We start from the raw sequence: 23,633 nt of genomic DNA on the forward strand, positions 1-23,633 counted from the left end.
GTTTGTTATAAAGATTCTGGAGCCTCAGTTTGTAGCCTGGCTCTACTCCTCATCAGCTGTGGGACCTTAGACCAGGGGCTTCCCCAATCTGTGCCTCAGTTTTCTCATCGTAACTTGGGGTTAATAACGGTACCGGCCCCACAGAGTGATTACGAGGACTAAGTGTGTTAATATTTGTAAAGAGCTTGGAATGATGCCCAGCAAATAGTATGTGTTCCATAAATGATACTTATTACTGGCATATTCATTAAGCAAAAACCCACACAATCTTTAAGAGAAGCACTTGATAAAATACTTTAAAAATAAGTTTATTATAACTAATGAATATAAAATCTGACAGATGTTTTCAAATATTTTTGCAAAAAAAGTAAATCCCTCCCTTGTTCCCGCTCCCCACAAGATACAGAGTTAGAACTTGGACAGAGTTTTACATGAAACCTAAACATGAAATTCTCATTTATCAGTTGATCCTTAAAGGCTCCAACACATTATATTCTAAGTAAAGGTCCATTAAAATTAAGGGATCAACAAACCACTGGACACTTGCTTTCTACTGTTGCTTTCTACTGTCATTATGATGCTCATTCAAAATGCTAAAGGACAAGAACAGGTAACATAGGATTGCATGTGACAGATATTCAAAGCGCATGGATCTATGAGATCACAAACAATGGAGGTGAGAATACTGGGGGTAGAATTAAACACTGACTTAAAAAAGCAACCCAAGGAAATCTATGTACATTGTAGCCTTTGGCATCTGGTCTAACATCTTTCTTCTTTATAGAGACATCATTTTGTCCAATCTATTAACCAGATTAAATCAACCTTAACACATGTCTCATCTGACACAGATTGTCCACAGCCAATTTCATGTGAGGTAGTTGGGCTGTTTACTGACATTCTAGTGAAAATTGTCATGACACAAAGGGATTCATGCATCAAACATGCCACAGGAGACTGGCTCATTAGCCTTCTGGGAAGCAACAGAATTACTTCTAGATCACCTTTCTTGTCACCACTGACTCCATATACACCTATAAACAGACACAGATACGCAGGAGTCTGTGGATGAGATCAGCTTTGCAAGGGGTATCAACCATTTCAGGGTGGTTTCTGTTTATAAAGTACAGGGAAGAAATACTGATCACACTTTAAAATATATAAAATAGAACGGACAGTGCTTAAAACAAGCAAGATCTGTTGTGCTCTCACATAGCTTAGCTGAAAACATTTGTTCACGCTCAAAGAGAAGTGATTAAAAAGGGTAACCGAAGAATTTTAAAAACTTTTGCTTTGCAGAGCAGTGGTATGTTTTTTCCTTTTAATTTAAAGCTATATAGAAACAGTGGAGAAGAAAGATCGATGCCTGCGTCAACCGTACCGCTGAGGATCGCTTCCAAGTGCCTTGATGCAGCAGCGCAACAAGAAATCATGCAAATGGCTTCTGTACGCAGGCTACTTACTGCCTGCGCCAGGATAGGACTGGGGACATTTCCAGAGGAGGTCTACTGAACAGTATGCTCATGGAATTGCTGAAAGGACCCTAACACCCCTGTAATAGATAAGCAGTCTTAAAATACTATTAGACAGCTAGTGGGTATTTTTGTCATTCTTATGAACCCCTGGGTAAGCAACTGCAGACCACAGAGGGCCGCCCAGAAGCAGAGTGCGTTTCCAAGTAAAGCACTCTATGCGCATGTCACAGGGACACGGGCTGCCGTAGACACTGAAGCTCATGTACAGAGTCCACCAGATCACACACGGCATGGAAGTCAGCCCCTCCAAGACCAAACATGTTAGCTCAGCTAACAGAACAATGTCTTAAAATGTACTGTACTTATAAGTTCTAAATCTAAAAAAATTTTTAAAGGTTGATAGTTCACCTTAAAAAAAAGAAATGAAACACAAGGGCAGGGAAGCTGAAGAGTTATAAAACCCATGGCTAATATCAGAAGCAACTGATTTTAATCGACGATTCAGAAATGCACCATCATGTAACCAACTTCTTATGGGACGTGGTCGTTTAGCAGAGAAAAACATAAAAAGTGGCGTTTCAGGAAGTTCCCAAAATCACATCGTCTTGTATCGCTCATGACCCTTTGACTCTTCCTACTGACTTAAATGATGTTTCTTCATACATATGACTTTCACAATCAGATTAAGTTTCCTTAATAAGATACCTCTTCCTTCAGCTCTTTTCCTTACTTCAAATTTAATAAAGAAGAGTATAATTTATTTATTGGTCCCTACCACATATTTTTCTTAATTAAAAACACTTTTCCGAAAATATAAAGTTGAAAGCATTAACTTTTGATGAATTAATAATCAAAAGGAGACTGCAAACCTTTCCAGCAGCACTCATCTAATAACAGATCACCTTTCCTAGATGCTACACACCATGTGGTCACCTGCTTTACAGCTACACATGGGAACAGGGGTTCTTTAAGAAGCTCTTGCAGTCTGGGAGGGGAAGAGAATGCCCACTGACTGGGCACCTGACCCTGGCTAGGTCTGTGCCAGATGCTCCACGTATGTGCTAGAAGCTGCTGCTGAGGAATGGAGCAGAACAGCTAAGAAAGGGGACGGATTTGGTGCTCTGATGGGGGCACTGTTCGCAATCATTAGTAACAGAAGAGGAGAGAGAAGCAGCAGGGCTGAACTATGGAGTTCAGATATCCCTCATCGTGGAATGTGACATTTTGGGAGCATTTATTTTCAGAATGACACACAAATAATGATGACAAGGCACCTGAAGCCACTACTTACACATCCTAACAAACGCTGCCTTTCAAAGTCAATGCCCCGGGGACTGATGTGCTCAACATTCCAAGAGCCCCAGTTCTAGAACTACCTGAGGAGCTGGATCAAGAGGTGATGAGAAAATCATTTCTACCTCAGAGTCACAAGTTGGTTCTTCCCCAAAAGGTATCCCTCTAACTTAACATTTTTGTCAAGATTAGGTATAATGAATCAAATCTGCTCTCAAGGACAAAAAAAATTTGCCATCATTGAAAGGATTTTGTTCAGTTAGACAAATATATATTAATCCCTACTAAGTGTAAGGGCTGGCTTCTGCTGTGGGGAGAAGTGCAGACATGATGAAATTATGTGTATGGAAGTGCCTTATAGGAGGTCGTCCAAATGCTACTTATTAGTTAGAAGACACATTACCTTTTCTTTTCCTTCAGGATCTCTCTAAAGGTTACTCTAGAAAGAGAATCCTAAAAACGTTTGAGCAACCAACAAACATACTAGCGTTTTCCCATCTCCTCTCATTGTCAGAGAGAGAAAGCTTAGAGGTCCCAGGAATCTTAGAGGATTATGGAGAGAAAGCCTTATCTTTTCTCTTTGTCCTCGTCTTAGATAGTAAATGTCAATTAGCACACATTATGCCTTTAAATAAAATGGAGAAGCAAATACTGCAGGTCCAGGAGGAAGCTCTGACCGTGCCAAGCGTCAGGCCAAGTTGAATTTGTCATCTAATATGAAGTTCAATTTCCAGAGCTTTACGCATCTTAGGTAAACTTAGTATATGCTCCAGTGAGGAAAATACCTATCAAATAACATTACCCCCTTTCTGTAGGGTTGGAAAAGTGTTGAGTAGGTAATGCAACTTATTCAAGTTATTCAAGCTACTCTGATCTGGGTTCCCAAAGGTCCCAGATAATGTGAAACCCTTCTTTCCCAGAAAACTGGGTCATATACCCCAAGGCAGTACCTATAGAACCGCGCGATGGCCGTGCTGAGCAGCTTTCTTCCTGTGTGTATTCAAAGCCTCGGTGGAAAATCTGAGGTATTTTCAGTGTGCCCACCTCCCTCCCAGAGACCAGACCAGCTCTCCTGAGGTGTCGGGGAGCACCACCACTTGCTGCGAACGGTCGTGCTTCACAACGCTTACAATCTCCTGGCAGCATCCCCACCCAGTGGTGCAATGTCTAATGTGCATTCATTCAAGGTAAAGCAAAGGCTGGTGGCTTTTTCTTTTTCCCTTTTAGGAGGCTCTGTAAGGGCAGGAAGTCTAACTTATCCCCTAGTCCTGCCATCATGTTCACACTAGCCAGAGGAGGAGGTCCGCACTAATTACTCGTGGGAATGGGAGAAGACAACATACACCCCTTAGCAGCTGCTAACAGCAAGCGCTAAGATACAAAAGAATCAACATCACTTTAGCACCCTTTTTCTCCCTAGCCTTAAAATATTTGATGTTGCTTTTCTAAAGGTTAAGCATTTTCCAGAAGTCCTTACTGAGCACAGTATCTGCTTCGTGAATTTGAGCTACATAAATGCCCATTTGTTTAAAGACAGACAAAAACAAATCAATACCCCTCCCTACATTAATCTCTCACCTAAGGAGAGGGTTCTCTTTGCCCTCGGGACAGCATCACCTGTGCCCCTCGAAGGAACTCACCTTCTACCCGGGGAGCTTCCCTTCCAGCTACTTAAAGCGAGTAGCCCCTGACAGGGAGGGCAGCCATGGCCTCTCCCCGCCGCTCGCTCTTGGCAGCCTGGCCTACTGAGAGACTAGGGCCACAGCCCTGGCGTCACACTCTTCAGGAGAACGCCTACACAAGGTTGTTTTGTGAAAGGCTTAAATCCCACCTTTAGGCTGTGACACAGTCCCAGAGCTTCTGAGATAAGATAAGCAGCTGCATTTAGCTTCCTCTGCACCACTGGTGATAAAGCCAAGACGATCAGAGAGCACATTCAGAACTGTGGTCCCTGAAGGCCTGCTGGCTCAGTTACGAAACCTGCCGAGTAAACCTGCTCCATTTCTCACTCTCCCTTTAACTACTTCATTTCAACCATAGCCTCTTCCTCTTTGAAAAAAAGGACACATCATTTAGTTCATGCAGAAGACTGGGAATTCGGTAAACTAGAATTTAATCTCGTAGCTCTTCAACCCTGTGTGCACAAGAATAACGTGGGAAGTTCATTCAAATTCAAGGTTTATTATCCTGAGTCCCAATCCCACCATTCTGGTTCTTCAGGTCAAGGTAAGGCCTGGGAATTTGCTTTTCAAACAAGCGCTCCCTGTGATTTTGATGCAGAGGCGGTCCAGATCACACGTGGAAATCACGCGGCTCTTCTATTTAGTGGCTGTGTGACTGAGCAAAGCCCTCGACCTATACACCTTACTTTTGAAGTTTAATAATAATCCCTGAATGTCACGGTTTTGCTCTGATGTCCAACTGAGATGATGCCGAGGAAAGCAGGCTGGCAAAGGGTGTGCACTGCACAGGGGTCACCTCAGATGACCTGTCCCACACCTCCCATGCTGTCCTCCAGCTCGGGGCTAGGACATACCACTCATCTCTTCAGAGCCAGTCTCCTGGCCCATAAACAGGGGTGGCACTGCTTGGTCACACCAACGTCCCGGACACACTGACTACACAGGCTCTTCTGGCCCACAGAGCCACAGAGAAGAGGATTCTTTGCAGGACGTCTAGGAATAGCAAACTCTATATTTCAATAGCTTCAACAAAGGGGCTGAGCTCCCTCTAAATTTTTAGTCTAATTCTAAACTGATTGAAACACTGGCTAAGAGTTACAGTCCTTGATAAAAAAATTGCTCATTTTCAGCTTGGGTTTGGGTGGCCCATTAAAACTAAAAGCAAAACACAATACTAACAAATTCATTTGTCAAATCTGCTCTTATAACTCGCCGTTCACGTCTGTGTAACAGCTATGATTTGGTTTCCAGGAGGCCCTTTGAACTGAATATATAGCACCTTGATTTTTAAACACACAAAACATATATGCATTTAAAAAATTATACATAAAAGCACTAGGCTTTGCCTCCTCCTCTCCATCCCCCCAAGTAAGGGATTGGAGAGGACTGAAGCTGCTGCTGGAAATTAAGTAGGGCAACGAAACACTTTAGCGAACTTTATTCCCTGAAGTTAGGAGGCGGCGCTGCCCTGCAGACATCATACCACCTCGTCAGACTCCAGTCCGTGGACCTCATATAAAGTGTCCAGTATCGCCAGCTGCTTTTCCATGGCGGGGAGGTAAAGGCTGAGGTCCCTCTGCATCCCAACACTGAAAGCTGCTTTCTGGTGGTCGCCTTCCTTAATGGTTAATGCAGCCACAAAATCTTCATAGGATGGAGCTGCCCTCAGAGCTAACTGCAAAAGAATTGCCCGTGAGAAGCTGCACCACGGCTCGCTCTCTTGCACATTATACTCATGCATAAGCGCACGCGTGCACGCACGCTCACACACGTACACAGCCGAGGGGAGCAAGAGTGACAAAAAAGGCATACAGCCTTTCAGCTGATGGACTCGAAAATTACGTGTCAAGCACCACATCACTAAGGCTAGAGGAAGCAAGTATGTTCTTGGGCCGTCTTCAGGATGCATAATCCCATCAAGTCAGGGAATGCTGAGAGGAAAACAGTTTGAGGAAGGCTCCCTTCTCATTCACAGTGATCCAGCCCCTTCCGGCTGAGCGCTCAGGATGACCTGCATGCGTGCTGCTACCACAGTCTTTGTCGGCACGTGGCCAGCCTGGCAGGGCGCCTCACCATCCTATTTGTATCTCATCTCCACGTACTTTCTTTGCGGGTCTCCTATTTCCCCCTACATGGATATTTCCTTTGTAGTCTTGAATATTTTCTAAATAGGAAGGGGGTTAACATTTGTTGTCTGCTTGTACACTGATGCTTTAACGTATTTTATCCCAGTTAATCTTTGTAAGAACCCTGTACAATTTACATTCCCATTTGACAGAGAGACATCACACAGCTAGTGAGAGCCAGGGCCGGGATCTGAACTTAGAATCATCTCTATGCTTTTTCAACTCCACCACCAACCACACTGCTTCCCTGATGGAAGATTTCCTAAGCTCCTTATAGCTCCCCTCCCTTTGCAGGCCAACTGTTCCCTAAGCTTGCTAAAATCTGCTATCTGGCACCTACTGGTTTGGCTCCGCTGAGTTCTCTGGAGACTTTTTGGAATCTTGAATAATCATTCTGCAGTTGCTTCCCTGAGCTTCCTTATATTGAAAGTCTTTTGAGGATCAACCCTCTCCTTTTTTGCAACCAGAAAGTGACTGGCATTATGCAATGGTTAAAGCACAGGCGTGGGTGAGGAGACCTGGACTTGAATCCCCAATCTTTTACATATTAGCTTGAGGAATTTAAGCAAGGTGATTAAACTCCTAGAACCTCAGTTTCCTCATCTATAGAAGATGACTGAGAGCACGTTCCTCATTTGAGGGATTAATGGGACATGTAGGATGTGTTTATTCTACTGCCTGGCACGTAATGAATACTCAAGTAATGACACGGGTACAGGGAGAGCAGAGAATGAAGGGAAGGCAACTGTCCAAAAATATAATGTGAGAAAGTCTCCCAGAACTGAAGGATATGAGTCTCCAGATTTAAAGACCTATCCAAGTGCTCAGCAGAATGAATGATAAAGACCAAAAGGAGAACACGGTGAAATTTTAGAATGTGGGCATAAAGAACAGATCCTAAAAGCATCTAGAAGGAGGTGAGGAACAGTTTATACACAGTGGCACATTAGATTTTACAACAGTAACACTGGAAGCTGGAGGACATCAGAGGAATGCCTTCAGAGTACTGAGAGAAAATGACTATTAACCTAGAATTCTACACCAGCCAAAGCAACACTCTAGGAAAAAAGGGGCAGAATAAAGATAGTTCCAGGAACTCAAAAATTTACCTCCCTTGCACCCTTTCTTAGGAAGTTACTAGAGTTTGGGTACCATCAAAAAAAGGGATTGGATCAAGAAATAGGAAGTCATAGGACTTGGGAAATGGAATTAGGGTGAGGTGGGGATGGAATATAGGAAAACCTGTGAAGAAAAGTCCTAGGGCAATAGCAGTACAACAATTTAGACTGGAAGAAGAGTTTAGAAAGTGCTGGAAGGGCACACTCCAAGAAAAAAAATACAGGTAATCTGATACATTCGTGAGTTCAGAATGATGGTGATCTGAGAAATCTGATGGTACGGGGAAAAATGTAAACCTCATGTAAGAAAGAACGAAAAAAATCACAGAATTCTGGCTCATCATCATAGTGTTACCTTGTGATATAATTATATAGGGAAGGTGGAGGCAGGGGAGGTGAGGTAGCGACAGTAAGGTCTAAGAGAGCTAATTTCTAACCTATAACAGAAATCAACAGTGATTAACACTGATAAGTCCACAAAGAACAGTAAATAGTTTTAGAATTACAGAGGTATTGGAAGAAATAGTCAAAGCAGTTGAAAGTGGCAGCCTCTTTTAGCGAGCCTGAGAAGTATGGAACAAACTGCTATTTTTTTTGTTATAACCTTTTTGGACTCTGTGATAAAAAGCAAAACAAAACTCTGCGTATATATATTTAAGTAAAAGAAAAAATTTTTAAAGTTTCTCCAGAGTGGAACCCAGGACTACAGATTTCTCAAAGACTCCTAGTGGACTGGGATGCAGCCGAGTCTATCTGGGAAACAATAACAGAACTCAACTGAAGATGAAGCCAAAACGGAGCCACAGAAAGAGGCAGAGCCTAGACTGGCCATCAGTTCCACAGACGGTAACTGTTTGAAGATAAAAGTTCACTATTTGTCTGGTAAATAAGTCAAATTCCTTGAGCGTGAAAGCCACTTCCCTGAGCAACCAGGATTAGTTAAATGAATTTGCCCCTGATAATTTTAATTAGCACATTAGAAAACTCAATAAACTTTCCAAAGTAGGGATGACTTAGAGAATAACAGGAGAGACACTGAAAGGTAGCTCCTCTATTGAAAAGGCTGTTGCCAAATGCTCAACATAATCTATTTTCTTAAAAACCAGCAACTTGAAAAACTATTGGCAATAATATCAAGTCTTCAAAATGTTCTTACTCTGTAACTTTGGGTGTATTACCTCACCTCTATGTGTTTCCGGTTTCTTTGTCTATGAGCAGGGAAAATAAGAGAACCTACCTCAGAGTTATGAGATTAATAACTTTATGTAAGTAAAGCACTTAAAACAACATCTAGTGCATGGTAAGTGCTCCAATTCTAAGTTGTGGCTGTAGTTTCTTGGTATTAGACATAGCAATTCTACTTCTAGGAACGTATTTTGAGGAAATAACAGTTTTAGTCAAAAATGCATAAAAACAGATGCTGTTCTGTCTGTAAAAACAAATTTAGAAGCAGCTGAAATTTCCAACACAGAGATTTGGGCAAATACATTATGGTACCTCCATACTAGGGAAATATTATGCAGTCCCTAAAAATAAGTGGGGAAGACTACGGCTAACACTCCTGTTGGATACACAGCAAACTTGTTCCAAGAGTAAATTCTAAGAGTTCACATCACAAGGAGAAAAATTTTTTTCTTTCTTTTTTTTGAATTGTATCTATATGAGAAGATGGATGTTAGCTGAAGCTATTGTGGTAAGCATTTCACAATGCATGTAAATCAAACCGTCATGCTGTGCACCTTAGACATACAGTAATGTCTGTCAATTATTTCTCAATAAAACTAGAAAATATAAAAAGTTAAAAAGTGGAGAAAAAGAATACAAAATTATACAACCAGCTAAACGTCAAAAAAATTTATGTGCATATACAGAGTAGGTATACAAAATAAAGGTAATTATACACATAAAACAAACATGTAAATATAAAAATATAAGTATCTATAAGTAGATATTTATATAAATATATGAAATGAAATAGAACCATATTGAAGAGGATATGTAAAAGTATATGAAAATAAGAGCTGAGAAGGTAAAACACAAAAATGTTAAAAATCCTTATTATAGAGTGGTGAGATTATGGACAATTTTAATTTTTACCCTTTCTATTCTTCCATAATTAAAAAAATTTTTTTTTTACAATGAGTCTAAATTACTATATATTGGGAAACATCCTGTAAGTTAAAATGTTCTTTTAAAGACTCAAGCTTACGATAAATTTTGTGCCATAGCTTCATTCTTGTTGGCAACATCTCGGATCATCAATAATATTTCAGGATTAAACTCTGCCCTCTATACTGAAAAAATAAAACAACCCCAAACCACATTTATGCTTCTTATAAATGGTGCAGCTCAGTGTTTTTATGCTCTGTCACCTCACCAAGGTACCTGTAGGCAATCACAGTATTTACTCAGGGAGACTGATGAATGCGGCAGCATCCTTTGCCTAATTTCTCACTAGCAGTTTCTCAGTTATTCTGTCTTCACTGTGGAGAGCTGTGATGTGTGGGATGAGCACCAGCCTCGGAGACAGCAGATCTGGGTTTAGACCTGGACTCTGCCACTGCCTCACTCTGGGACTGGAACAAACAGTTCTGAACTTGTAAAATAGTGGGAGTTAATCCTGAGGATTACCAAAGATTGTGAACACAGAAGTGCCGGGCACAGCGCCTGATACACAGTAAGTGTCCAACAGCCAAATGGTAACTATTATTATGTTATTAAACATGCACTGAAGGTAAGTGTGGGCAGTCAGTGGCTGCAGCTGGTCTGGCTCCTATTCCAGTGAACAGCAGGACATAGAGCTAGTCATCTCTATGCTTTCAAAAATGTTTCATTTTCACTAAAATTTGATTTCTTCCACGGTAAATTCTTCCCACTTTCTTTACCTGCCTCCGAGTAAATCATGACCTGAACAGTTCTTACCTTAGGCAAACGATGTCTCCCATGCTTTAAATTAGTAAAAGACCATCATCTGCAAGGGTATGTTTAATCCCCCGACCTTCCAAACAACACTCATATTCTATGACATTTCCTACTGTACCATTACATGAGGCTCCGCCTTTTCATGGCTGCACCTGACTAAGGCTGACCTCTCCCCAGATGAGAGAATAACAGAGTATTACTGCTGACATAAAGGGGCCATCTTCTCCTTCTATTTTACAAAGCAGGCTCAGTGATTTGTCCGGGGGACTATGATTCTCAGGCGTGTGTTCTTCCTAGGTCACGCAGGGAAGGAAGGAGCGGTAGCTAAGAGGAGCCCAAACATATGAATACAAACACCTCCATAAAGAAAATAACTGGGTAAGAAGATATTTCTAGTCCTAGCCACTGGCAATCCAGGTCAGTTAATATTCAAGACAAAATTCAATTTAGGGGAAAAAAACCTGACTAAAATCTGAGAATGAACAGGATTGACTTTAACAGGCAGCAGAGGGAGCTATGGGCTTCAAACCACCACTGGTTTCCCCTCAATGGTGAGCATTCGACAGCTTCCTGCCTATCTCTACACTGACACTCTTTACTACCACATCAGAAGGCAACCACTTCTGAGACAAATCTTCTCAGGGTCACTGGAACTAGATAAGGTGAAGCACATTCTAACAGTCTTTTCTTACTTTTTATTGCCAACATTTCCATACAACAAAGACCTACAGACTTAAATGAAATAAGCAATATTTCGTTCTTATTCTCAAAAACAAACAGAAACACCACACACACAAAGCAAAACAAAACACCTTGCTGTGACCATCAGAACATTAGGAGGCAGAAGGATTACTTACCGCAAAAACCCCTCGAACTACCCAGCCATGGTGTTGCCGTAATGTTTTACCATATGCGTTATCTTGAAAAGAAGAAAAACTCCGTGAGGAACAATTTCATCAGAATTTGATGTGCTATTTGTATCATGTCCTTTCTAATGTATGTAGTAGCACATTCCTATTGGTATTAGAAACTGATTAAAAGAAAGCTGAATTATGAGATTATGTACCCCAAAAGTCTTGAGTAGGAAAAAAGCCTACAGAGATTATTTTTTTAAAGAAAAATTGGTATTTCCACTCTTACCCTCTGTCATATCTCAACTTCAGCTTATTATCATGGTTGGAAAATTCAATACATATAAGGAAGTAAAGAGGGAGGAAAAGATACTGTAATATAGAAACTAAATACAATTTAAAATACACTATAAAAATATAAAAATGCAGTTCTTTGAAATGTTGTGTGATCCTGAGCCAGTCCCTTAGCTGACCTCTCTAACCATCTGTTTCCCTCTTTGTAAAATGAACTCTAAGGTTCTCTTCAATTCTAACATTCTATTCTGGGATGTCAAATGCTTGTCCTAGATGTCCCTATGACCCTGGATATACAGTTTTAAAGCTAGAAACCTTTAAAACTATTATGGAAAGAACAGCTTGAAGTTATTAAGGTAGATATAAAGTAAATGGTGAGGCCTATTGATAAAAGTCATTTACATTCTAGACTTTAAAGATAAAAACCTATTATTTTTGTCCCAGTGAGTTTTTTTAAAAGGAGATTTAAAAACTGCTATATAATAATTTTAATTACCAAAAAAAAATCTCGAGAACAAGATGACTGTATTTTATGCAAGGGATGTGTTCCTGAAGGCTTTGAATAATTCAATATATGCAAAATTCAAAACTGATTTTTCCACAGGAATAAATGCATTCTCAGGAGGGCACAGCTCTACATCACCACAGTGCATTTTTATTTCAATGCTCCATTTTATTTTCTCAGCATCATCTCCAGTGGTCTACAGAGTCCTCACACTCCTAAATTACAGCACAGAGTATCATAGGGGTTGTCTGACCTTCTTTATCATGTTTTACCACATCTAAATTTTATTCCAAACTTATTTATTTTCATGGGCTAGTTTCAACACCAGTACAAGCACCACCATCAACCATTTAATCAATGCTTGGGCGACACTGTAATAGGATATAAAGACATTTTAAATTATAACAAGAGCAGATGTTAAAATAACAAAAAAAAATGACACCAAATCCACAACCACAGGCTCCTATGCAGTAAAAAGCAGTGTGGTTCACAGAATACTGCCAAAGAACATCAGGTATCTGCATTTTACTGGGCAAAACAGCACTGCCATGTGGCTGTAGCTTGAACACTTTACAATTTATTCAAGCTCTCTAGCTTTGAAATGATGTAATTCTTGTCAATTTCTATTTTTAAAATTTGGGTGAGGCTTTATTAATACTTTTAGCATACCATGTATCAATTTTACATAATTCAAGTTTGCATAAAATACATTATATTTTGTATAAAAGAAGACTGTACGTTTGAATTCTAACAGCAGGTTTCGCTGGCTATCTAAAGTTTTAGGAATGGGTTGAAATGCCAGCATCCAGTGTGGTGAAGCTAAAGCAGAAATGATAAAAATCAATAAATTCAAGGGCACAAAGGGCTCTTAGAAATAGCCTAAAGGAGAAATCAAGATTAAATTCAATCTTTTTCTTAGGAGAACAGTCTGTAGGCTAAGACAGTGTCAAAGATACAAGTCTTCAATGTAAGCCACACTTAAAACCTATCTGATTCTCTAAGGAGACAGATGTTATCAGGGACATTTTAGATGGTATCTAAGACCTTAGTGAAGAAAGGGTTGCTAGCATATGGGTGCAGACGGGCAGGAAATACTAGGCACAGCCTCTGCAGTAAATCAGTAAGACAGTCAAATTTCTAACCATCTAAGGAGCCATCTGGGCTGGTAAGAAGGTGTACAGTCCATGGAAAACATCATGAGGTGAGTCACAGAGGTATAGTGGGAACACTTTCTTTCTTGTTATCCTAATCCATGTAAGGTATTAAATGCCATTAAAAATCAGTAGATGAAACTTAGTGCCATTACAATCTGCTCGTAGACATCTGTGATGGAACAGCTGCTCCATTCAGCAAGGATTTAGTGCGAGTCTACCACTGCCCCTTACTAAGTGCAAGGCAGCAGGGATCACTGGGTGATTTAAACTCAGTCCCTTGCCCTCAGGAAGTTCATGGGTTTATAAGAGAGCCAGCCTTTAACAAATCATCGTTATGTAAATTGCCTACTGCTATAACAGAGATCTCTATCCAGTGCTACAGGAAAAGAAAGAGAGATGAATCCAACCTGGGAGCAAGGGCACAGAAAGAATTCTCCAAAGGAGTCTCAAAGGCTGGGTAGGGCAGAGAGTAGGGTGGTACCTGCAGTACCACCTGCAGACAGAGAAAGCTACATGGAGTTGTGAGAGATGGTGGCATGAAGGGGGAACAGTCCAGTAGGGCTGCAGATCACTGGGGCTGGGGCCAAACTGTGAGGGCCTTTTTTATGCCGTGTCAAGGATTCTAAACTTCCCACCTGAGGCACAGTGGTAGTTTAAAATAACACTTACTGCTTTTTTTCTGATTTCACAAATAATGTTCAGGAAAATGCAAAAAGGGAATAACTAAAGAAACCTATAATCATGCCTCCCAGAGGTAACCACAGAGGGCATTCTGGAGATATATTCTCTTAAGTCTTTTTTCCTATACAGACAGTATTATTTTCTTCTACTAACAGTCACGATCATTCTGATTTGGAATTGTGGTAGGGAAGTAAAAGGAGATCAGTATTTCTTTACGGTATGCAGCAAATGCAGCTGACCGCTGTCCTGGTCCCTGAGCCTTCGGCTCCAGAGTTCACCTGGCAGACAAACTGCCTGTTTATAAGGGCTCTGGATCCAGTGCTACTCCAACCTCAGGGGCCTTATGCCTTTCCTACACTTTGCCTGTGAAGTCAACCACTCAAAAAAGCCCAGAAACCCTTCTCCATGCTCCCTTCTATGGGACAGGAAGAAAACAAGGATGCTGTGAGTCCAAGTAAGAGGGGCAGCCTGGTCTAAGGAAGGGAGAGTGTTTGTACAGCAACACGATCTGTGTCTCCCCCCAGCCCTTCTAGAGAAGGCAGTTGTTCCTTGCTGTGCCTGCATCTTGCCAGAGAAGAGTCCCACTGGGCAAAATGTGGGCCAGTAAGTCTAATGGGAGAAGAGGGAGGCAGAGAATTTAGGCCAGGTCCTGACTCAGGCCTAGGAAGACCACCTCCACAATTGAAAACCAACAAATAAAATAAAACTCATAAATGAAAAGGACTTGCCCCAAGTCTTTAGCTGACTTCGAGGGCTGCAAATATCCCTGCCATGTGAGGCTGCATTAAATTAGGATGAAGTCTAAGTATTGACCTATTTTGGTTACCCAGAGAAGATTTGATAATGAAATACATTAATCTTCACTATAATACCCATTCATTATCATGATGCATGTTCTATAATCTGGAAGTATTTTTGGCCTCTGAAAGACATAAATGATTCCCTTCTCCCAGTTCTCTGAAATCTGTCAGTTCCTTAGAAACTGAGTCAAAATTTCTAAGTAGGAAGTGTTGACAATCACCTTGCCCAATTCTCTTCCTCTTACAGGTGAAAAAATAGAAGACCCAGAGAGAGAGTTACCTGCCCAAGGTCACAAAGCTAAAAGCAATGAGAACTTGGGGCATTCTTGTCACATTAAACCATTTTGACAAAACTAATGTTTATTCTTTGTGATAAAACAAAATAATGAAAATGAAAAACGTGCCTTTTCCCAGCCATATCCTGAAAAAACTGCAACCATATTCTATTCATAAAGATGCAGATTTAGGGGCTTCCCTGGTGGCGCAGTGGTTGAGAGTCCGCCTGCCAATGCAGGGGACGCGGGTTCGTGCCCCGGTCTGGGAGGATCCCACGTGCCGCGGAGCGGCTGGGCCCGTGAGCCATGGCCGGTGAGCCTGCGTGTCCGGACCCTGTGCTCCGCAACAGGAGAGGCCACAACAGTGAGAGGCCCGCGTACCGCAAAAAAAAAAAAAAAAAAAAAAAAAAGATGCAGATTTGACTTCTTTAATGGTTAGTCAAAAACTTTCTATGAGGTATTTAGAGATTATGCCTCAACCTATCATAGCATCTGAACAAGAACTACCTTTCCATTACTGTTGGTGGATAGCTATTCTGTCCAGGAACAGAATAGATGAGAGTGTTTCTCTATTGTAAATCTATAATTAGTGAGAATTTGCAAAGTTACTTTGGGTGGTAGAGAGGGCAAAGGAGAAATGCAAATCTAAGTCTTAGGAGGCAGCTTGAGAAGTAGACAAGCAAAGCCAGAAAAGGGTGAAATCAATCATTCAGTGAGCTCAGGAAGTGACAATCATCTCAGTTCTGCAAATGAGCTAAACTAGGAAGTCCTTAGGCAAGAATCACGAACAAAGAAAGGTTTGAAAGTGAATAAGCAGTGAATAAATCTGAAACTACTGAGTGAAAAAGGAAGAATGTGTATAATGTGACACCATGTACATGAGTTTAAAACATGCAATACATTACTAGATACTGTTTGTGGACAAATAAATATATAGTAAAAGTATAAAAGCATTCATTATATAACGATAAACTACAAATTCTGGATGAAGATCTTCTCTGGAAGTAATGGGGTTATGAGGTAGTAGATGGTACTGTATTTACATATTTGGTCAAATGATAAATATCTGATATAATTTTAAAAAACCTACTACTAGGAAAGTACCCCCAAGTTCTTTACAGTGACTAAGCTTTGGGCAAAATGAATTGTATGGAGAAAAGCCAACTCAATAACCAGTTGACAGAGATGGAACAAGTACCCAGAGATATCCTTTGTTACCTCCAGGCACCATCGAGAAGAAAACTTGTACTGTAAGCCAATTCTGCCATTAGAAGCACATGCTGTTAATAGTTCTGGAAACGGCATGACTTGATTCACATTCCCCGGTACTTCCAGAATAATTAGTCAAGTTATGATTTGGTGTCAAATATCTGATTATGAGTTCTAACTTCATCTCTCTCATATAGCTCTCCTTGTTTGTGAAAGCCTTTCATATTAAATGCGTAAGTGAGCCTCCTCTACCTTTTTTTTTTTCCTCCTATTCTGTGCTCCAGATCTTGGTTAGGTTAATGTTTACCTGACATTTACGGAATCATTCCGAGGTGAGGGATGTGGCAATATGCTATCCCACTGAGGGAATAGTGCAGAACACATAATATTTAGTACAATGGTGCATGAAATGGCAGAGCAACTTTTCTTCATTTCACCTACAAAGATGCTTTCCAAAGCCTCTTCTTGATGTGGCATCTGTGAATGGAGGGGCTCAGCTACAGGGTGGACCATTAAACACATTTGCCTTGTGTACCCAACTCTTTCCTTAGAGTGATCTCTAGAGAATGTCAGAGGACACTAGAGTTCAGAGCAGCTCTTGGCATGAGACCACCCAAAATATTCCACTCTGATCATCGTTATGGGGAATTCAGGTGATGGCTCAGGTGATGCAAAAGGGGGCAGTATAAAGCCCAAGGCCTCCTTCCGATTGCTGAAAACTCATTCTAGGTCACAGAACTGCAGCAATACAATGACTATACATGCATTTTCCAGAGAGTTAATAGATGTCAAGGCTTCCGTTGTGTCATTTAGGACTGTTACATATCACCTCCCATTTTCAAAGCCACTAAGACTATCCAAAATTATGAGCAGTTACCTCAAAACCTTTCTTAAGCAGTGTTTTCAAATTTGGGAGTGTCATCCAAGGTTTATCCTTATTTTATCCCTACTAATTGTCTTGCTGTTCCTAGGTTAAGAAAAGTTTTCAGCCATTGGGTAACCAGCCAATTATCATGAAAAGGAGGCAAAATTAACTGATGCTATGGGTAACTAATTTCAGTACTTTTATTCCTGCTTATTTAATAATCACTTAGATGCAGTCAAAATTCCCAAATAACCAAATGTAGCCTAGTGACAGGTGAGCTTCAACATCCCAGCTCTAGATGAATGGGTCTCACACTTGAGCATGGATTAGAATCACTTGCATGACTTATGAACACACGCATTTGCTGGGCCCCACCTCGGGAGTTTCTGAGTCAGCAGGTGTCAGGTGGGACCCAGTAGTCTGCATTTCTAATAAGTCTCCAGGTGATGAAGATGTTGCTGTCCTTGGACCACTCTGAGAACCACTGATCTAGATCTGAGACCCTAGGGAAAGTACTTATCCTCTCTAAACCTCAGTGTACTTGCTGTAAAAGGGGAGTGCTCAGAAGATTAAATAAAATGCTTATGGAGAACCTAGTGTTATGCCAACACTGGGTGCTCTATAAACGGTGGCTGTTATTACAATAACTCAAACTCAATTTCAGAATAAAAAATGCAAGCTAATTTGCCTGTATGTGGCATAAAAATCGCACATACCCACTCTTTTACTTACATACCTAAACTATCTCATTTTAGATAAAATATCAGTTCTGCTTATAAAGCCTGTGACTTCAAAATGAGAAAAAAGAAGCCAGCAATCCGGAAGAAATAGGCAACAAGCAGCCTGTGGATTCTGCATAGTTAATGTGTAAACATTTCTCATAAACCTCTCTTACTTGCTTGCACAGAACTTGTTGTGTCTGTGTTTAGAGGGAAGGGGGCTGGTTAGGGGAGCTTTCTCTCTCCACATTGCAGAGCAGCAGGAAACTAGGGATCCCGGTAAGCAAAGATGATTTAAATCATGAAGACCTCTGAAATAATCCTGAGCATCAAGGATGAACATCTCAAATTTATGGTCCCTTTTCCTTTCCACTGAAAACAGTCTAGCAGGGAAGAAAAGGAAGGAAAAGCTGAGACTGGCTGTGATTATTTCAGTTTTGAAGCAGCATTTGCCCTTCAAGTCTCCTCTCTCTTCATAAAGTCAACATCTCTAGGCCCAGCTTTCAAACCCAGTAAAAGATAGGGGAGGAAGGGGGGCAGAATTAGGGATGGGGGCAGGGCAGAAAGGGTATATCCTCAACTGTCTCTCCACCTCCAAGGGGCAAAGCTTTTCTTTTCACTTGCTGTGTCCGGTAAGCAGCTGGGTTCTCCTCAATCCCAGCTCCAGCAGAGGGGTAATGAGATTAGCATTCCCCACTTGCCCTCACACAGCCAGCCATCAGAAAGCAGTAGCATCCTGTGACGTGTGGAGTCCACCACGCACACAGTGCTGAATCCCATATCTTCTGCATTTCCTGCAGGTGGTGGAGTCTTCCTACCAGTGTGAAACTTCCATACTAAGAAGTCAGTCTGGAGAGAAATTTCAGGCTTGGCAGCTGAGCTTGGTAACGTTCCATTTGTGATTTGGGACAAATAAGTCCCATTTTCTGGTAGGTTATCAACTTTGTATATGTCACGATGATGAGAATATAAACAACAATAGAAGCTAACCTCTATTAAGTGCTTATTATGTACCAAATTTCTAATCTTTTCACATGCATAAATCTATTTAATCTTTACAACAATCTTATTAGGGAAATCAAGTCATCATTCCCATTTTACAGATGAGGAAACTGAGGCACACAAAGGTTAAGTAAATTGCCTAAGGGCACCTATCCAGAAAGCCCATGATCTTAATCACTCCACAAAGTCATCAAGTTTGATAGAGACTGGTTAGGGAGTCCTAATAGTCGTGGTGAATATATTTTTAATACTGAAATCAGGACACTTAGGGGAGGATATAACTGAGACAGTCCTGGAAATTCAAGGATGTATGAGAAACCCCAAAATGCAGGTAGCTCAGGGATGGTGGAGAAGACCTTCTGTGGGAGAAATGAGGACCTTACAGCTGAGGATCCCAAAATGACCCTGCTTCAGATCCTTTGTGGTCTTAGCGTGTCTTTTGATCTTTCAGAATTTCAGTTGCCTAACCTGTAAAAATGGACTGATGTGAGGACTAGGTTGTCTAAATTTTTTATACAGTGTTACAGAAATATCAGCTTTTATTGTTTCATGGCACATCAGCAAGTTTCTATACAGGGAGGCCTGGGAAAATCACACAGGGGCAGGATCCCTCAAGATTCATGACCCAAAGGGAGGACTAACAAAAGGAAGAACTCACCCCTGACATTGATAAAATGCTGTGTGAACACTGGCTCCTCCTCCCCAGCAGAAGTATCTAACTCATTCATTTCATTATTTATAATCATGACTGCCTAGAGCCTGACCATGTGCTTCTCTACATCATAATAATACAGGGCTTCAAAGTAATATGGAAATCTCACTCCCATCTGCTCACCTCAATGCCCATCCTGGAAGGATTTCCTAGAGACCAAGATTGAGAGTTTAGCCAGTCTGTTAGTGGCACTATGAGGATGCTTCCAAGTCTTCAATGTTTTCCAAAAGTGGTCCGACAGGTGCATTGATCCATCCATCTATCCACCCACCCACCCAATGTTTATTAAGTACCTACAACGTTCCAGTCACTGCATTAAGATGCTGGAGATGTCGGATGATCTCCTTTGACCAAGGCCTTCATCCGAGTCTCAACTACCACCACAAAAATGGGGCACATAGGGCACTTGAGGAATACAAGATGATGACCAGCCCTTCATCTTACTTCAGAGCAAATCCTAGGGTTCCCCACACCCTCCCTTTTATGGTCTCCAAAACTAGCTTCCCTCTGGATACAGATTTTAGAAAACTACACAGTTATCTCAAGATTCATTTAGGAAGAACTGACTTCTTAAAAATATTAGGTTTTCCTATTAAGATTAAAAGATGGCTCTTCTATTAATTTAGCTCTTCTTTAAGAGATACTGATTTTTAATAAGTTAGATCTAGACTACCAGGTCACTATCTCGAGTTCTTTTTTAACAAAGCATATAAGAAACAAACAATTAATAATAATGAAATAGAAAAATGCCAAAATCAGATCTTGAAAAGCACACCCTATCTCCTCTTCCAGGGGTCTCCATTCCACATCCTATTCAATTAATCAACCAAAATGTAAATAACACTTACTCAGGGCTGTCTGGATGTCCTTTTCTCCATTTTTCACTTCTGTCAAAAATCCCTTCAAAAATTTGAGACCTCTAAAACAAAAAAGAGGAAGAAATATTATTTTCAAAGTTCACTTATGTTGAATGGGTATGAATAAATGGCAGACATCAGCTTCTTTTTCAGTAGTATCTTGGGCACAGCAATAAACAAGTCAAGTCACATGGCAGTCCTTTCTAAGTCTCTTCCCTGTGATTTCCCTTTAGCTTGCTCTAGACGCTTCTTATCTGAAATACCTACACAGTGGTTTTCAAAATGTGGTCCCAGGACCAGCAGCTTCAGCATCACCTGGGAACTTGTTAGAAATGCAAATTCTGGAGCTCCCCTCCAGACTTACTGAATCAGAAATTGGGTTTTGGGTGGAGCAATCTGTGTTCTTTAATAAGCCCTCCAGGTGAATCTGGTGCCAGTACAGTTTGTGATCCACTGACTTAAAGACAAACCAATCGGCTTTACTGTCCTTTATGATTCCTATCTTATATATTCTATTAATATTAACAATGTTTATCACTATCAAGACAGGGGCCAAAAAAAGTCGATATTCTATTCTTCAGGCCTTCTAGAAAAGGCTATACATGGGTTACAGCTTTCACTCAGAAGCAGCCTCTTTTGCATAACAGTTTTTTTTGGTAGGGGTAACATTTCAACTAAGCTGGATTTCAACTGCTGCCCCACCCCAGTTGCCTCACCTCTTCAGCCACAGGAGGGCTTCTGTAGCTGAGTTCCTAACCTGGGCTACGTCGGCCTCCACTTCGTGCAGCACTATTTTCTGGAGTGTGGTAAACTCCTCTTTGTTGGTTATATACTTCTGATTTACTTTCTGCAGGAGAAGCAGGGAAATAACCTAAGTTAAAAGTGCTAAAGCTGTCAAGCAAGTCAGTTTACTGTTGAGACCTAAGTTTGTCAACCAGGCCTCTAAGAAATCAAAATGAATTAAGCCTCTCTTACCTTCGTCCTTATGCTTTCCAAGTAATCTGTTTTATTTGTTTGAGGATTCTTGTTAGGCTTAAGCTAGAATTAAATAGTTTTAGGGTTTTAAAGTACTGTTTTTAAAGTATTTTTTCCTCTGAGAAAGGTTCTTACAGCTGGCCTATACTTTTCATCCCGAGTATAAAACTCAACAATCATTTGTTTCTGAATGAGATTTCATGCAACTACTCCCTCCAAATATACAGTCTCCACGGAGACAAGCCAGTATATTCACCTTAATATTTCCAACTAGATCCATTTTAACAGGAGCAAACACTGTAGGGCCAAGTTTGTCTAGAAGAAAAGATTGAAAACATCTTTGAAAAAGCAATTTTTTCAAGTGGAAAATATTTTTTATAGTAGCAATGAATTTAACAGGCCCCCCCCACCCCCCGCCAAACTTTTATTTTTTGCTTTTAAATCATTTTCTAAACATAAGCTTCAAAGGTTCCTGCCACACTGTCATTGCTTTTTTCTACTTCACTGCTCTGAAGTGAATAACTATAATAAGGGCCTAAGGGCAGGTGAGGATAACCTTATAAGTTTAGAACGCGCATTGTAATCCTTAGGGCTGCACTGTCCAATACGGTAGCCAGTAGATGTGTGGCTATTGAGCCCTTGGAACGTACCGATTCCAAACTGAAATATGCCGTAAGTATAAATATATAACAGATTTCAAAGACTTAGTACCAAAAAAAGAATGCCAAATATCTCAATAATGATTCTTTTATATTGATTCCATGTTCAGATGATATATTCTATATACCAAGTAGATAAAATACATTATTAAAATTAGTTTTATCTGTTTTGCTTTACAATTTTAATATTCTTGCCAGAAAACTTAAAATTATATATGTAGTCTGAATATTTTTGTTGGATAAGAGCAACTAAAAATAGTAACACAAAGGGGTATAGCCAAAAAGCCAAAAGAGAAAATATAATAAAATTCTAAAAAATACTTGACTCATCCAAAAGAAAGGCAGGAACAAAGATAGGTAGCTAAAAAGCTAAAAGAGGAAATAAAATAGAATACAAACAAATAATTGATTAATTGGGTGGAAATCAAGAAAGGAGTAAACAAGGAAGAACACACGAGACAAACAGACAATAAGTAGCAAGATGGTAGAAACAGACAGCAAGATAGCAGGCTTAAATTCATCCAAACAATGTAATTTATTACATTGAGTACAAGAAAAAAACATGATAATTTCAATAAACACAGAAAAATATATTTTATAAATTAACTCATTCATGATTGTAAAAAACAACTCAATGTACAAGTCAATTGTATCTATATGCTATTAATAAACAACTGGAAAATGAAATACTTTTCATGATAGCATAAAAAAACATAAAATTCTAAAAGTTATTCCTAACAAAAGATGTATAAGACCTTTACACGATACAAAATGTTGTGAAAATAAAGAAGACCTAAGTAAATGAGAGATACAGCACATTCATGGATTAGAAGACTCAATGTTGTTTAAGATGTCAATTTCCTACTAATTGGTTTACAGATTCAATGTAATCCTAATCCAAAAAATCCTAAAAAAACAGGATTTTTTTTTTAAAGAAATAGTAAGAAAATCATATATGTTTATTGAAAGGTTTTCAAGATTCATTACTTCAAAAAAAAATCACAATGGGACACATAGAATAAGCTCTCTTTTGTGTCTTATATAATACAGTATGTCTTATTCAGAAATGCCTCTATCTATTCAAAAAAATCAGTTGGTAGTACTTATGTTTTACTTACTCTCACTAAGTTTTGAGTGGTTTACTGGCTTAGTACAGAAAACCAGTACATTTATCAGAATACTGCATTTTACTATCTTACTCCTTTTTTTATTCCTAAACCATAGTCCTTTTCTGTTTCTGTGTATGTTTGGGATATATGTAATGAGATTTATTTTTATTTATACAGAGAAATATTTATGATTTCTCTGATTTTAAGGTTTAAGACTTAAGACTCCTGGCATCTTCATGATAAGAGGGATAACTTGTATTATTGACCATAACTACTGTGTAGGGTGGAATTGGAGTTACCTTGTAGCTCTCCCATCAGACTGCTATTCTATCCTGCCTCCTACTGTCATA

General features: G+C 40.0%; 1 protein-coding gene across 6 annotated transcripts in view; it reads right to left on the reverse strand.

Moving 5' to 3' along the window:
• Positions 1 to 289: 289 nt before the first annotated feature.
• PLEKHA8 (pleckstrin homology domain containing A8) overlaps positions 290 to 23,633 on the reverse strand; it is a 76,014-nt gene continuing 52,670 nt past the window's right edge. For 3 of the 6 annotated variants that reach the window (XM_032643329.1, XM_032643326.1, XM_032643325.1), the window contains 6 exons: positions 21,772 to 21,830; positions 21,516 to 21,578; positions 21,257 to 21,387; positions 20,532 to 20,602; positions 11,474 to 11,535; positions 290 to 6,125 (listed from right to left, as the gene is read on the reverse strand). In XM_032643329.1, coding sequence (XP_032499220.1) covers positions 5,928 to 6,125; positions 11,474 to 11,535; positions 20,532 to 20,602; positions 21,257 to 21,387; positions 21,516 to 21,578; positions 21,772 to 21,830 — 584 coding nt within the window. In that variant the 3' untranslated portion in view covers positions 290 to 5,927. The remainder of the gene's footprint in view (positions 6,126 to 11,473; positions 11,536 to 20,531; positions 20,603 to 21,256; positions 21,388 to 21,515; positions 21,579 to 21,771; positions 21,831 to 23,633) is intronic. The other 3 variants (XM_032643328.1, XM_032643330.1, XM_032643327.1) reach the window with 1 other exon arrangement.

The sequence above is a fragment of the Phocoena sinus genome, chromosome 9, assembly GCF_008692025.1.
Source record: "Phocoena sinus isolate mPhoSin1 chromosome 9, mPhoSin1.pri, whole genome shotgun sequence".
Lineage (NCBI taxonomy): Eukaryota > Metazoa > Chordata > Mammalia > Artiodactyla > Phocoenidae > Phocoena > Phocoena sinus.